The sequence below is a fragment of the Nicotiana tabacum genome, chromosome 3, assembly GCF_000715075.1.
Source record: "Nicotiana tabacum cultivar K326 chromosome 3, ASM71507v2, whole genome shotgun sequence".
NCBI lineage: Eukaryota > Viridiplantae > Streptophyta > Magnoliopsida > Solanales > Solanaceae > Nicotiana > Nicotiana tabacum.
The window spans coordinates 128,742,840-128,759,841 of NC_134082.1; the positions used below are offsets into that span (position 1 = coordinate 128,742,840).

The 17,002-nt window shown below is 34.8% G+C and overlaps 1 protein-coding gene across 1 annotated transcript; it reads left to right on the forward strand.

The window, feature by feature from the left end:
* The first annotated feature begins 9,665 nt into the window (after window positions 1–9,665).
* On the forward strand, window positions 9,666–12,626 carry LOC107769654 (vicilin-like seed storage protein At4g36700). Its single transcript, XM_016588894.2, has 4 exons — window positions 9,666–10,069; window positions 10,186–10,361; window positions 10,448–10,528; window positions 10,832–12,626. Exons 1-4 carry the CDS (start codon window positions 9,736–9,738, stop codon window positions 12,434–12,436), a joined length of 2,196 nt encoding a protein of 731 aa, XP_016444380.2. The 5' UTR covers window positions 9,666–9,735; the 3' UTR covers window positions 12,437–12,626.
* Window positions 12,627–17,002: the final 4,376 nt, after the last annotated feature.

Sequence of the window (17,002 nt, forward strand, 5' to 3'; positions counted from 1 at the left end):
AGTAGCTCTCAAAGCGAGGAGGTTTCCCGTCTGACCAATGAGAATGCTGAGCTCAAGAAGCAGGTGGAGGACCTAAAAGAGAAACTGCTCAATGAGCAAATGTTGGCGCATGCTCAAATGGATTTAGTCCTCCAAACCCTTACCGCTGCTTCTAAGCCCTCTCCTTCCAGTGTTCCCTAGACAGTGTCTCCTTAGTGTCAAGTCTTAAGGGTCGGTCTCTTATGATTAGTCTATGATGATGTTTGTAGTACTTATTTTCTCCTTTTGTTCTGAATTGTGGATGTTGTTAGCAATATTGAATCTGCTCCCTGTCTTAAAATCCAAATTGTTTAATGGAAGCTTATCCCTTTTGCAGTATATGCCTTGCTTTTATGCTCTATTTTTAGTCATATTGTGTGCACATAAGTGGCATGAGTTAACTCAAGCTAGACTTCTTTTGCTTAAAGCCTGTTACTGATCTTTTTATGATGCCAAAAGGGATAAAAATAATTCAGGGGGAATAGGATAGGAAACAGATTCAGGGAGAAAACTGCAAATGTCAATGTCATTCTAGTTCTTAGGGGGAACTTGAATTACAAGTTTGTCATCATCAAAAGGGGGAGATTGATAGGTTATATGTGAATCCCTGTTATGTTTTGATGATCTAACAAACTTACTGTTAAGAACCAGATAAGGAACCTGATACATATCGTCAAGAACTTAAAGAACAACAAGTCTCCAGTTGGGAACACAGTTCAACTCTTCAGAGTTATAGGAACAGCAGAGGGAACAAATAGCTACCAATTTCCGAGGAGATTGTACAAGTCAACTGTTGCCTGCACACGCTACAGTACAGAAATAATGCACCAGTCTACTTTATGGGGAGTGCCCTTTACCTAACTTGCTTACATCATTCAAAGTGATGTCACAAATGAATTATTAAGATCAAGGAAGGTAAAAAAAATCACTTGAACACTTAGAGAATTAACTCAAGCACTCTCATGGTGATTGATCATCCAGAAAAACGATTCTAAAGTGCATCAAGAACAAATAACAACACTGCTACGGACCAGTTCCCCATATCAAGTTATTATATGTCCTTAGTTGAGTTGTAACTTTGTAAAAGCTCTTACTTGTAATTCCTACTTAGCTTACTTAGAAGCATTGTGTAGGAAATACTTTGTAAATCATAAACCCTTGTATTTGTGTCTTGGCTAGAGTTAGTCGAGTTGTAAAGTCTTTGTAATAGAGTTATTACAAAGTAGCTTGTAATAGAGTGTTACAAGTTAGCAAGGGATTAAGAAGTTAATTCCTAGGTTACATAGGTTGTAATCTAAAGTTGCTCAGTAGTGAAGTTGAAATCTTACAAGGGTAGGTCGTGGTTTTTAATCCCGTTGAGCTGAAAATTTTTCACGTAAAATTCCTCTGTGTCATTTACTTACTGCAGTGTACGTGCGTTCTATGAAAACTAATAGAGAACATGGTTCTCTATATAGTTTGGTGGACCCTTAAATTCTATCACTTCTCTTGATAGGGAAAATATTTTCCTCCAATTAAAGGAAAATGAGTTCATGAGGAAAATGTTTCCCAAAACATTTAGGCCAATCAAACATAGGAAAATTGAAAAACACTTTTCGAAAAATATTTTCATTCATACCAAACACACCCTTAATTTTTAGCTGTTTTAAAAGTCGCGCTCATATCTTTTAGAAACAGACACTCGACAAAATTCTTGATTGACAAAATATGAAAAAACAAAGAGTGCTGATAATAGCCTTTTGTCAGGGGAGAATTCAGTGTTAATCTATGCTTTTATCTGAATCCAATAGCTTTGGCTGATCCTATAATATATGTCAAAAATTTATAGTAAAATAGTAGATTTTGGACTAAGTAAATTAAAGAGTTGTAGTAAAATTCTGAACTTGAACCCGCAAAATTCAAATCCTGAATTTACTTGTGCCTTTTGTGGCCTTAATCCGATAAATATTGGCAAGAGGCAAGATGTATCTCAATGAATGAGATTTGAACTCCCGTTCCCATTTGGAATTAGTCCAGGCTATGTAAAATGACTATATGAGTTTAAGTAGTATTGATGTTGTAAAAAAATAATTCTAAAATTAAAGAATTTGAAAGGTAATTATAGGTAATTCTATGTTGAATATACTTATTGATTAAAACCCTATAATGAATGTTGATCAATAAGAATTGAGCTTTATATATATATTTATATACACACTACCATCAGATCATTATGGCCTGAGGGTGCTTTAGTTGTCATCAGTTCAAAGGGAGGATGATTTTCCGTTTTGGATGAATACTCTTGTTTGTAAAAGCAACTGAATTGGGTTGAAGTGCATCTAATCAGACGCGAAAGAGAAGATCAAATGTTGCAACAGGTCAATTATCACAGCACCATATTTCTAGTGAGAAGGAATATAAGAAGAGCTGAGAAAATTCGAAAAAAGACATTATATCAACTTACTGTTTGAAATAGTTTAAAAAGACATTATATTTTGATCAGTTCAAGCTGCTAAAACTCGTAATAAATATAGCAGGTTTATATTAAGATAAGTAATTAAATAGCCTCTACATCATATTAAATTACATTGATTATACAGAAATTACATGGATTGTACATAAATTCACCTACACTATAAGTGAAGCATTAACATATATGTTATATATATTGATGGTGTAAAAAATGATTTGCGTATAATTAGGTAAATTATAAAATAATAACAGGTAAATCTCTATGATAAACATTAATTGATAACACGACAAAAATAATAATATATTATGAATTAAACTATACTAATAATTAATTTAATAAAATGTGAATTATTTTGGTAGTATAATTTAAATCTTAAATGATTATTATGCATAAAAATGACAAAAAGGGGTCAACTTTTGGGCTGTTAAAGTTCCATAGTCCACAGTTATGAGGAAACCAAAAGAGGAGGGCCCACTAAAAGAAAGTCCACAAAAGGAAGCAAAAGACAATAGAAACTGAGCAGTGAAGCAAAGTCTAGGGCATATTAATTAACCCTGCCCAGTGCCCACTAACAATAATGCATAGCAAAGTTACCCAAATAATTCATATCTACATTATATTAACTCATAAATTTATTCGAATCAAGGAGACTCTACAAGGATTCTGGAGATCGCATGTGGATCGTCCGATGATCCTTCTGGACAGTAAGCATCTTGGAATTTCCATCCAAAAGTCACCGTTGGATCTGATCGGATCAGATCAGCCTCACTCAACTCGGGCCTAACTAAAGAAAAGGAGACCCCCTTGTAAAGTTAAAAAAAGCTTTATAAAAGCTTATGGACTCACTACCGGCCCACATATTGGGCCCTACAAGTGACCTTATTGGACATGGAGGAGCCCATCATTGGGCCCACTAAACACCTTTTGTCTGCAATGCATTTGCATGTACACATAACATGATGAACAAATGATGCAGGGAGGCAAAGGAGGAGCTTCAGTGCCACTTACGATTTTGGTAGAATTCAATAATTTTGGTCTAAAATTTTGTATATATTGAAAAATTTACTTATATATATCAGTAATGTCAGAATATAATAAATTATCTTTTCTAGAATCTTGAACTTATAAATTCAAAATCCTAACTCCGTCTCTGCGCGTAGGAGAAGCGTTGGACGGAAGGAGGAGAATAATATGTTCTTCTGTTGGTTAATGGGTCATAGTATACTCATAATTGACCAATCAATCCATCCTTTCATTGCGTATTAGACTAGATAAAGTAATGAACAAAGAAAAAGGACAATTTTTTTATTGAATAATAAAAAAGGACTCACACCATGATCAAAAAATCTCACGACTATTAATGACTCATGTTTTTAGTTCGAATTTAATAGCTCTTGAACCACTGTTACTAAGTTAAGTTTCCATCATATATGCTGTTTACTATGCACACAAATTACAAAAAAGATTTTAAATTAACTAAATAAATAAAAAAGGAAGAAAGAAGTAATTTCACCCTGCAGTACCATTTAAATGCAACAATTCTAATCTCATCAAATGTTCTTCCCTTTCCTTCTTTTCTTCTGTTGTTCAAGCGCGCGCGTGCACACAAAAATAATTTAAAAAAAAATAAAGCTTCTTTTTAAACTTTTGTCATGGCTTTTCTACTGTTTCCTATAATTAAGAACTTGACATATGATAGTAAATTAAGGATTACAAGGCACTCATATCTTCGTCAAGCTAATGGTCTTGCACTTTAATAATACTATAGAAAGTTGTCATGTCTTAATCATGCTTTATTTTAGTCATTAATAAATTTGTTTTGCTCTATGGTCATGGGTTTTATTAATTTTTAAAGATGACATAGTCTGAACGGTTATTTTAAAAGGATCCAAACAAAAGTGGTGTAATCATTCAAGGATTTTTATGCTTAAGCTTTTCATCCAAATCATTATCACTTTACAACAATGATAACATAGTAAAGTTCATTTTATAGCAAAGCTGCATTTCGATTTTTTTACTTTGTGATTTTTAAAGGTCAAGGGGGTATAACCTTATAGAGTTATAGCTGAATTGGAAAAAAATAGAAGAACAAAAATTAAGCGCATATATATATATATATTGTACTGAAATTTGTACACTTACTCTTTTTTCCCCTTAGAATTTATTTATTTTTTCTCCAAAAATAATCTGTTCGTCTTATGCTCTCTGTTTCCAAGTGCTCCTTACGAAAAAGCTCAACTTGCCCGGACCTGGGTTCAATATATACCCGACTAACAAAGGAGTCAAACAATGGCGAAACTAGAAATTTACCCAAGGGTATTCAAATTTAAAAAAAGTGAAAACAAATTCCTACAAAGGGTGTTTAATATGTGTTATATACTTCTAAAACGTAATATTTATCTATAAACACAATGCAATTTTTCAACGAAGAGTGATCAACTGACCACCTTATAACCGCCACTGGAGTCAAACCCTAGTTTTCTTTTTTAGCTTCTTTGTATTATTGGTAGAGGTGAACCATTTTATACAAACATACATACATATATGTGTGTGTGAGAGAGAAACTTTATAAAAATAGTACTATGAATATTGAATATCGAATTTCCATTCTCAAATAACTCATAACTTTAATGTTAACTCATTGTAAAACCTTTTTTTTACATGTTAGGGTCTGTACTAGCTAGCACCATGGATAGTGCGTGTCACCATTTTACAGCAAATAATATGCCTCATGAATTGGTAGGGGAAGGGTCTTTAAAGTTAGTGTGTTTTTTTTTCTTTTTCTTGGTAGGTGGTGGGGGAGGGGAAAATGAGGGGACAAAAAAAATCAATTGGAGTACAATTTACACAAGACTCCATTGTATAGTGCTGAAAAGAAATATAATGTTGTAAGGCAAAGAGGATAACACTTTAGAAATTATAGCCAACCTCATGTTTCTTACAAGTGGATGAGGGTTCGACTTTGCATTTAGCATCACCTTATTCCCTCTAATTTTCAACAGGACATGTTAATAAAAGGATGACAATCCAGATTGACAAAGTTATGAAAGTGAAAGCACTGTAACATTTCATTCAATCATGAAAAGCATCTCCCATTAATTTTTCTATCTTTTGGAATATTACGAAAATCAAACCAACTTTTTTACGTATAAATTTCTAATGATGTCAGGGGAACTCCTGAGAAATATTCTCACTCAAGTTCGAAAAGGACCCTTTAATAATGATCAATAATTTTTTTTAATGGTCGTGTAATATTCGAATCAGCTCGTACACATTTCAATTATTGTAACAAGTACCTTTTATCCCCCAACAATACATATATAAGGTAACTTATCACGTAATATTTTTGTCTTTGTTGGAATGTAAATCCTGTTTTTATAATTTTTATCCACTTTATTGACCGCTAGGTCACATCTTATGGAGCTTTTTTAGTCATGATAAATATTACTATTATTAAGAAGGGAGAAAAAAGCAAAAGGAAGATATTAACATTAGTATAACACCATTCATAAACGTGATTTAGGAAATAAAGTATGAAGAAATGAATAGTGAAAAAAGTCAAGTACTTAGGAGTTAAGGTTCGTAAGTAGATGGGACAGATCGCGGTGGAAAAGGAAGAGAAGCTTGAAAGATACAAAAGCAAAGGGGGGTTGGGTTGAGATTCTGAGTTGTGATTAATACCACTCATGAAGAAAAAGATATGTCATGGCACCATTCAGGACATACAGAGCCAACTCTCCCCCCAAAAGAAAAGGCGCAAAACAAAAGGTTTGAAACAGTACTTGTGGAGGTGATTCAGCCATGCTTTCATGACTCATCAATGCCTACTTTTTTTTCTGTTTTTGTTTTTCCTTTTTATTTTCAGGATATAAAGTTTGTTGTTAACTTAAATAAAGAAATAAAATTACTCTCTTCAACCTATTAAGCTTTAGGTGAAATTAGTAACTCATAAAATTTAACATGGTATGAATTGATAGAAGTCGTAGACACCCATAGGTGCGCTTTGTAGTGAAAATTAGGGTTCAAATAAGATAAAACATGCTTGATGATTTCTTCTCATCGGTTTAAGTTTGGATGAGCAAAGTTATCCAATACAAGTATTGCCGGTACCTAATAAAATACTCGAGATGCACGCAAACAAATTTTGACACTACTGTTAACAATAAACAATATGCAGCTGTCCAAAATTAATACTATATCTTATTGTCACTCAGTCAACAAAAATATTCCTTATGTTTAGTCCAAGAAAAATAACCATACCCAATTATAAGGGTTTGTTGAAGACAGAAATATATAAATAAATGAATCATCATATCTCCAATAGTTTAAAATTTCAAATGGGGGTATTTCACACAATTTATCAAAATTTTAAATAATTTTTATACTTTTTCTTGCTTGGAAGGGGAAGGGGTGGTGGTGGAGATAGGGCGGGGCATCTTCTATCTAGTCTATGTGATTAATATAACTAAACAAAAAGGGCAAGGCAAAAACATGGATGAATGGTGGTCCTTTTCTATATTTATATGGATTGTTACGATACGTCGATTTCACTTTGCAAAATACCCACTAGATTCATTTAGTTTTCTTTTTGATCACTCTGCTTTTTCTATCATATATATAGGAAGTCCTTCCACGTTTCGCATGTGTCATTGTTTATATTTTCCATGGTCTTCCTTCCAAATGGCTAAATAATTTTGACACAGTGGTCCCGAAAGTTTATAGAAATAGAATTCAACAGTGAGGCATATACGTATGAATTATATTTTACATCTTCATCGTATAAAATAGAATGTGCTATAAACTTTACCTCGTGATGCTTACAAGGGGTGAAAATATAAAAGCACTTTATAGATTTACAAGAGTCACACCTTCTTGATTTATCCTAAGATTGTATTTTTTTACATGCCAAGCAATGAAGTATGGGAGATCCAATTGGAATAACATCAAAATTAATAAGATTCGAAATTGTCAGAGAGCTGTCTACTGAGATACATTGAAACTTATTTCTTTTGTACAACAGAAAATATCAAATATTTAGCAACATATTAAAATCTTCATAAATTACATTGTTTAAATCTTACGCTGTAACATATGTTGATAGGAGGTAGGCCTATTGATGAATTTATAAGGTGAAAATACATGGACTAGCCAGTTTTCGAACTAGTAATTGAAAAAAGGTATATTATCACTTTTAGCCCGCGCCAGAAATTATTTATATTTGGTAGTTGAAAAAGTGTATAAATTTGTAATTTTTTGTATATAACACACATAATGTGTGTGTGAGTGTATATATATACACACACAAAAACTATATATATTTTTTCTATTATTTTGAGAGTGGTTATACAGTGTCATCTTTCTAATCGAAAATAGCCAGCGTTTGCAATGTTATTAAAAAAAAATAGCCACTATTTTAGCTGAAACACGGAAAGTTCCAGCATAATATATCGGATTTCAGAGCTCCTGCATATAAACTTCCAGCACATTATGAAATTCCATCACATTATGCTGAAATTTTTCCGGATTCTTAAGGTGTTTTCATTCAGATTTTATCTTTACATAAAAAAATGGCTAAATTTCGATTACTTTTGAAATTATAGCTCTTTTTCAATTACTAATTATAAATCTGACTATTTCTGATTTTTTGCCTCTGGTCAAAATGGCATGGCATAGTCATTTTTAGGGGTGGTTATTGAAAAATAGCTAGTATTCACAAAGTTATTGAAAATAGTCATTATTTACGGCGAAGATTAAATCTTAACAAATGTACCTGAGTTAAAACACAAAAAGTTACAACATAATATGTTGGATCATGGAACTCCTTCATGTATGCTTCTAGCATATTATGTTGAAACTCCAGCACATTATGAATTCCAACACATTATGTCGAAATCTCATATGTAAAAAATTCGAACTCTGGCATATTATGCTGGAATTTTTTCGTATTTTTTATCAGATTTTATTTTCACATAACAAAGTGACTAGATTTCAATAACTTTTGAAACTATGACCAATTTTCAATTAATTGTAAATCAAATTATTTCTGATTTTTTTCCTCCAGGGCAATAATGGGACTCAACTTTAGGCAACAAAAAACTGTTTATGTAGGTAAACGCACGAAAATTGGGCTTCTCCAGATTAGAGCCGGGCCTTGTGGAAAGACAAGAAATTCGAGGCCCACTTCTAGTTTCTAAGGAGATTAAGCGTAAAAATAGCACTGGCTAGCCAGTTTCGGACTGATCATTCAAAAATAGCCAGTATTTGCAAAGTCATTGAAAAATAGCCATTAGTATTTTGCTGCAACACGGAATGGTCCAACATAATATATTGGAGATCAGTGCACCTATGTATGAACTTCCAGCATATTATGCTGGAACTCCAACACGCGGAAAGTTCCACTATAATATACTGGAGATTGGAGCACCGGTGTCAACAAATCTATCATTTAATAGGATTTATGGCTATTTTTAAATGACCACTTGTAAATCTGATTATTTTTTAATTTCTCCCGCTTAAGCCTAACCAACGATGGTCATGAACGAAATGTCTGTTTTTACTCTCTACTATATAGCTGACCCAGAATCATTACAATTTGCAATTTCCTCATAATAAAATGTGATGTAGTATAGATTTGAAAACCCTTGAAGATTATTAATTTATCTTTCGCGAAACAAACTGTAGTATCCAAGGTACCGAATAGTAAGCGATTGGCTCACAATGAGTCTGTTTGTTCGATAAAATCATTGGTTAATAATGAGTCTCTGAGTTCCATACAATCTAATGCTCTGATAGAAATTTTATATATATGCAGAAAGTAATAAAAATAGACTATGACTTACTATATTTTAACATTCACTCTTTTGAAGTAAAATCCCTTCCGTCAAAATTATGACTTCATTACACCAAATTGCGCCTGTATACTCATTTTACCTTCTCTTCACTATGCAATTATTGAGATAAAAAATTTCGTCTCTAAGACATAGCTAGAGGATAAGGATCTTAGGCCGAAACACTGATGGAACTGAACAAGAAGATAATCACCTAAATGGGAACAGTACGGAAAAAGTCAAAGAGCAGTGCATGGGAGGAATCATCAGTCAGAGAAGGTAGCCACGTGTCAAGTAGAAACAAGCACGTGTCCATGCAAAAGCCACGTAACTCCACTCCCTCATATCTTCCTTCTTCAAAACCTCGTGTTTTACTCCCCCTTTCCTCACTGCCGGTGATCGTCAGGACTGTGCATGTTTGTTTAAAAATTAAAGGCGATGTCGGATCAAAAATCTGTCTCGACGCCATTTCAATGCTGCAGAATCTTGTTTAAGTTTCTGCTGTTTATGGTTATTATCAGTAATGTGGCGATCAGTGTAACAGCTTTGACAGAGCAAGAAGGAACCCCAGGTAGGGAATGGGGTTTGGGGCCTCTGGTGAAGAGAGGAGAAAGAAAATCAGTAGTTTCAACTGAAAATGGGGAGGTCTCTTCAGTCAGAGTGGCTGATGGAATCACCGGTTCCTATCATCTTCAGTTCATCACATTGGAGCCCAATTCTCTCTTCCTTCCTGTTGTTCTACATGCAGATATGGTCTTCTATGTCCACACTGGTATGGATTTTACATTTTTTATTCTCTTTTTTTACTTGATTTGTCTCATTTTATTTGTTTCATTGGTAAATTCAACTACGTATTTATTTTTGATTTCGGTGGAATGCTGATTGAAGGGTCGGGAAGGCTGACTTGGATGGACGAAACTGAACAGAAGTCAGTGGATTTAAGAATTGGAGATGTTTTCAGGCTACCTTATGGAACTATTTTCTTCATAGAGAGCAACTTAGAGCCTGCGCGACAGAAACTTAGAGTTTATTCCATCTTTGCTAATTCAGGGGATGATTTGCGCGTAATATTCTTTGTTCTCGTTCACTATGTTAATACTTAATTTTGCATTAATCTTGATCAAAGATGAATTTCCTCGTATATATGCAGGAGCCGTTGTCCGGACCATACTCCAACATCCGTGATATGATTCTTGGATTCGACAGGAAAGTTCTCCAGGCGGCATTTCATGTAACTCTCCTCTATTTTATTTAAACATATAATTGTATAGTATGAGTTTAAATTTTGTGCACTATCAATATATTGATTTATCTCTTCATAAAAAGTCTTAACATATTTGGAAAGAAGAGTAATTACCTATTGCAGCAGGTTAACTTGCATTGTTAGTATAAAAATTTGTTATGCTGATAGAATATAGAGTATAACTTAAATTCATTTCGTGTTCTTTCTGGTTTTCCCTTTTTTCTGCTAATTTAATATAAAGAGTCATGTTAAGGGGTAAATTGTGACTGTATGCAAAACTTCTTTGTGAAGGTACCAGAGGATGTGATAGATGAAGTGTTGAATGGGACAGAAGTACCAGCCATCATACATGGTGTGCCCAAGACAACAAAAAAGACCCTGTGGGAAATGGAGGCTCAATTCATGAAAAGCCTACTAGGAAGGGGTGGTCACGGTTTCTTTGACTCCCAAAGCAATAAAAAGAAGACTGAATTGTTCAACATTTTCAAAGAGAAACCAGATTTTGAGAATTGCAATGGCTGGAGCACTGTAATAACACGGAAAAAATTACCCGCATTAAAGGGTTCCCACATTGGTATTTATGTAGTGAACTTGACCAAGGGATCAATGATGGGGCCACACTGGAATCCAACGGCAACTGAAATAGGAATAGCATTGCAAGGAGAAGGAATGGTAAGGGTAGTTTGCTCAAGCACGGGAACAAAGCAAGGATGCCAAAACATGAGGTTTAAGGTGGAAGAAGGAGATGTATTTGCAGTGCCAAGGTTTCGTCCTATGGCTCAAATGGCTTTCAACAACAACTCATTTGTCTTTGTTGGTTTTAGTACAACTACAAAGAGACATCATCCTCAGTACCTAACAGGGAAGGCTTCAGTCCTCCGAACACTGGATAGGCAAATCTTGGCAGCTTCCTTTAATGTGACTAACACAACAATGGATCGGATTCTGGAGGCACAGGGTGAATCAGTCATACTGGAGTGTACATCTTGTGCTGAAGAAGAAGTGAGATTAATGGAGGAAGAAAGGAGGAGGGCAGAGGAGGAAGCTAGAAGAAGGGAAGAAGAGGAGGCGAGGCAGAGGGAGGAAGAAAGGAGGAGGGAAGAAGAGGAAGCTAGAAGGAAGGAAGAGGAAGAAGCAAGGAAGGCTGAAGAAGAAAGAAGAGAGAGAGAGGCAGAAGAAGCAAGAAGACGAGAAGAGGAGGCAGCAAAGGAGAAAGAGGAACAAAGGAGGAGACAAGAGGAGGAAGCCAGGAGAAAGGAAGAGGAGGAAGCCAGGAGGCAAGAAGAGGAAATCAGGAGGAGACAAGAAGAAGAGGAAGCTAGGAAGAGAGAGGAGGAAGAAGCAGCTAAAAGGCAACAGGAGGAATCAGCTGAGAGAGAGGCAGAAGCAGCAAGGAGAAGAGAAGAGGAAGAGGCAGCTAGAAGGCAGCAGGAGGAAGAAGCACAAAAGGAGGCAGAGGAAGCAAGAAGAAGAGAGGAAGAAGCGGAAAGGAGGAGGGAGGAACAAGCGCAGAGAGAGGCGGAGGAAGCAAGGAGGAGAGAAGAGGAAGCAGCAGCTAGGAGGAGGCAGGAACAAGAGGAAGCAGAAAGGGAAAGACAAGCAGAGGAAGCCAGGAGGGAGGAAAAGGAAACAAGGAGACATGAGGAAGAAGAAGAGGAGGAGGAAGCAAGGAGAGGAGAGAGGGGAGAGGAGGAGGAGGAGGAAGGAAGAAGAGAAGAGGAGGAGGCAAGAGAGGCTGAGAGAAGAAGGCAAGAGGAAGCTGAGAGACAGGAAGAAGCAGCTAGGAGACAGGAAGAAGAAATGGAAAGAAGGCATCAAGAAGAAGAAGAAACCGAGGAAGAGGAGCAGGGTCCATACACACGGAGGAGGAAAAGAACATTCCTTAAAACAGCATGAACATGACCCGGTTGTCTCCTTGGTGGTGTCATTCAAAAAATCGCCAGTAGTTCGTTGATGTGGTGTTGAGTGCATACTTTTTCAATATAAGCAATTTCGTGCCTTTTGTTTTTCCATTTTGAGGCTTATGTAGTATATTTGATCATGTAATCGTGAATATTTCAATAAAAGGTAACTTTTCCTTAGATAATGTGACCAATGATGATCTCATTGAAGGGTATACTTTTCCTGTGAAGAAGAATGATGATACTCCTATCATGTAGGCGTTGTTGATCAACTTTCCCAATGGGTGAAGGGTAAGCTACTTCACTGCCTTACTTTTTCTAAGTTCAAGTTGGTGGAGGTGTGATTGGGGATCCTTTATCTTCTTGTTGAACAAGAAAACGCTACTAATTAGCAATGAATAGGAACTGTACTAACAATCAGAGCCCTTATTTTCACTTAGTATAGTTGTATGTATACCAGTTAGAACCTATACTCTGGAAACAGGGACTCGTCAACAATAACCAGAAGGGTGGATTAGAAACTATCATGAATTCCCTACTCATTGTCTCTCCAAACAACAACACTCTTTTATAAAAAGTGTACTGCAAGAATCATGTTATGCTTTTAAGGAATGTGCATCAAGATTGAAGTATCATGCGACATCCATTAACACGAGAAGTTCAAGATGCACAACGTGCACTAACTGAAGTCGACTCAACGTAGACTTATTCCACATCTAACTTGATCTTTCATAAAACCGGTGTGCGTAAAACATTACTATAGAATTGATCCCACGGTTACTCATATTCACACAACAAGCAATTGGGACAAAAAGATGGTCAGTTCTAAGGCTTCAAAATTCATACAGCCAATTAGTCGAACATGCGGTGTGCAATCCTAGATGACTTCTATGAAAATGAGACCAATCAATCTTCCAAAAGTTCAGTACAAAGAAATAACAGCAACCCTTCAAACAATCTAATACAACGACACATATTAATCTTCACAAATTAAACACAACATCAAAAGCGTACTAGATTTTGAACTCGGTAAAGAATCCAAATCAACAGCACCGAATTATCGACATAATACCACTAGTGAATTAGTCATCAAAGCAACGAAGAGCACAGAAAAAGTTAAGAAATTTAACCAATAACAAACCTGATCGAAGATCTCTTAGAACATCTACACGCTTCCCGACTTGTGGCGACAAGAGTCTCAAGTAGACTCGGAAGCTGCTCAGTCTAATTTTAAATATATATTCTACACTTTCCTCGCAAAAGAGAAAAAGAGAGTGTATGAGAATATTAAATTGGCGCCTTTTTCTTTTGGCGGAATTGTTCTAGTTTTAGCGACCAGTTATCATGATTTTACTACTATGTAAATCGCAAGCATTAAAGTTATAGCAAGAAATGAGACCGAGTGACCTAAAAACAATCACATTTGTATGTTTCGGTTCCACGAGCAGCTCTGGGCGGACCTAGTAGGAGCTCCTTTGCACTGTTGCAGGAGTGCTCAAGTACCTTTACTCTCTTGGTGACTCAGACACTACTGCCATATCAATGAGAAAAAAGGAGGTAAAGTGGTAGTTAAAAGTGATAATCCATTTTATATAAAATCCCTCCCCCCGCCCCCATACCCCCGGAATTGTAAAAATATTTTTAAATAGTGTTACTATGCGCATATACTAGTCAGAAATTTGTAGGATTACGGGAGGTAGTACGTGCGGGTGTACAAACCAAATCGGAAAATCGCACCAAACCGAAAAGTCAAATCAAAACCGATTAAAAGATTCGACTAGATTTGGTTTGGTATTGAGTAAAACAACCCGAATTAAACCGACATATAAATATAAATTTTTATGTATACTTTTAAGATTTTTATATAGAATTTTCTTTAAGAAAATATCTAAAAATATTTGGGATTCTCTTACGGGATATAATATTTAATAAAATATGAAGTGCTCCATATTTATTAACCTTAAACAATGGGTCGTATGATCACTTTCTTATCAAGTGTTACTGAAATGCGTCAATCTCTTTGTTCTTCCATAGTCAAGATCTATTAAATTCTTATATCTTTTTCGAATTTGAAGTGGTTATTATTATTTAAGTATCATATTGACTTTTACGTTTAATTACTAAATTCGGTTAACCTTGAAAGTGTATATCAACAAAAATTATTGTCGGACGACTAAAAGACTAACTATCATGTGTTATTAAGTAAATTCACGCATAAGAATATTTAATAGATAATATATTTTTCTAATTTTTAAAATTTTTACTAAATATATTTACTTATAAAAAATTTAACAAAGTAAGATTGAAATAATATTTAAGTAACGAAAAACCAGCCAAAACCGATATAGTTTGTGTAGTTTGATTTAAATAAAAGTCGAACCCAACCCGATCCATGTACACCCTTAATAGTACGTATGTCCTTTCTGGCATACTGGTAGGATTTGTAGCTGCATTAAAGATAGAAAGCGAAAATCGTACAAAGTTTGTAATACTAGTACATTACTAATAAATCCAACGGATAAAAGAAATATATAAAAGTAGAAAAGTAATTGGTCTAGATTTTATGAAACACAATAGGTGGAGTTGAGAGGGGTATGGAAATTGGCTTGGATATTATGTAGGCATCATGAACCATTAATGGGACCTACAAGATTAATGTTTTGGATATCCATATCTTTTGTTGACAGGCCCTTCAATTGAAATCTTTGTTGCCCAAAATGATTCCACTGTCAACCAATTATAAGTTTTTTGTTAAAAGGTTTATTGCACCATTGCTCCACTAACTTCATGTGCATTTGCAACTTACCACACAAGAGAGAAGAAAAGTTTCCAGTACACAGGATTAACATTTGCTAAGTTGATTCGGAGTTTTAGTTAGCAAAGTTGAAATTATCAAAGACAGATTTTGAAACTATAAGCCAGTGGATCGCTAAGGGGTTCCTCGTTGATAAATACTTATTTTCATCTGGTGTTTATACTAATCCAATAAATATATAATATATGTCTTTACAAATATGGTTATAATTAAATCATAATTAATTAGTACACATTGTTACCTCACGTTATCACTTTACCATGATAAGAGTTTGGTATAAATACTGGTGGGACTAAGTTTTTTACCTTCCTCGTTTAGTGTCTACAAGCCTAATTAGGTGAAGATGGTGCTGGATTTTTTTTTTTTTTTGTTACAAGTGTAGACTACAGAAATTAAATTACTGGTCCTATTGTGCAAAATTTGAATTCAAATCTTCGTGCATTTCAGTATGTTATTTGGTACAAAAAACATGGCATTTATGGCTTCGCATTGAGGAAGAACTTGTATATAGCTTGAATGCTCTTGTTACATCCACCCTCCTTAAATACCCCTAGTTGATCAACAGGCACCAAAAATGTCTAGACACAAACATGAACCAGTTTTATTTCTATTCTCTTTATTGTAGGTAATTGTTTGCTGTCATCATATAATATAAGCTAGGAAGAAAATAAGTAAAAATCATCAGATGTGATAGGTCTTGAATAGAGAAGCAAACCTAATGTAGCATAATAAGAAAGGAAGATTAGGTGGGAGACCATTATTTATGACCTCATCCCAATTTTAATCATATTTCATTATTCCAGGTTACTACTACCAAACAAAAATAAACGACAAGAATAATGCATAAACTTCCACAATAGCTCATTATTTATTTATCAGCCGGAGTGTATTAAAGTAATGATATAATTAGAAGACAATTGAGTTGCTACTTAAACTGATGCTAACCTGACGCGTTTTCGTTTTCCAGGTACAGTCTTCCAACATCAGATGTCCCAATTGGAGTTCCAAGTCAAAGTGGAATTGGAAAATGGTAAGAAAACTCTCAGCCTTAGCTGTGACATAGACATCAATAAAGTAGAAAAAAATCATAAGATTTCAATGTTTGAATGCTAAGCGACACAAAAATCACTAAATAATTTTTTTCATTTCTGACTAAGTCTTTATGAGCAAAACTATTTATTACTTACAATTTTGTGATGATAGGAGATATCAAATACTCGTGGAATACTTGAGGTACCCACAAAGTGATTGAGAAGTTGCTGTTAATTAAAAAATCCTTGCATCAGATCCCTTCAGTTTGAGGTCAAAAGCACAATCATGAAAAGCCCTCTCACAGCACATTCACTTGATCCATTCTATTTTACGTCTTTTCTCTAACTACGACTTAAGTTCTTCTAACTTTTAATCATTACCACCCTATTAAAACTTATCTAAAGACTGTTTTTCTCTGCTTTTCTCCATATTTACCTCAACGTCTCCGTACCATATCCAAGCTTTGGTACTTTTTCCCCTTGTGGTATTGATTCAGGCATGGTCCCTTCTCCAATCTTATCAATCAAACATATACTAATAAAGTATAATATACCACCGACTTTGGTGTCAACCACGAGTTCGGGAGCTTGTGAAATATGGTGGTATTTAGCCAATTTTTTTCTTTTTAATAAAATTGACAATTAGGAACCAACTTGCCGGCTTCATAATAAAGTATATAGTTGAAATGGTTCAGAAATATTAAATTCAATTCTA

Bases quoted from the DNA above. Each gene is read 5' to 3' on its own strand.
- LOC107769654 (XM_016588894.2), top strand. From the start codon at position 9,736: ATGTCGGATCAAAAATCTGTCTCGACGCCATTTCAATGCTGCAGAATC. The intron at 10,070-10,185 runs GTATGGATTTTA...TGCTGATTGAAG, and splicing joins GGTCTTCTATGTCCACACTG to GGTCGGGAAGGCTGACTTGG. The intron at 10,529-10,831 runs GTAACTCTCCTC...TTCTTTGTGAAG, and splicing joins TTCTCCAGGCGGCATTTCAT to GTACCAGAGGATGTGATAGA.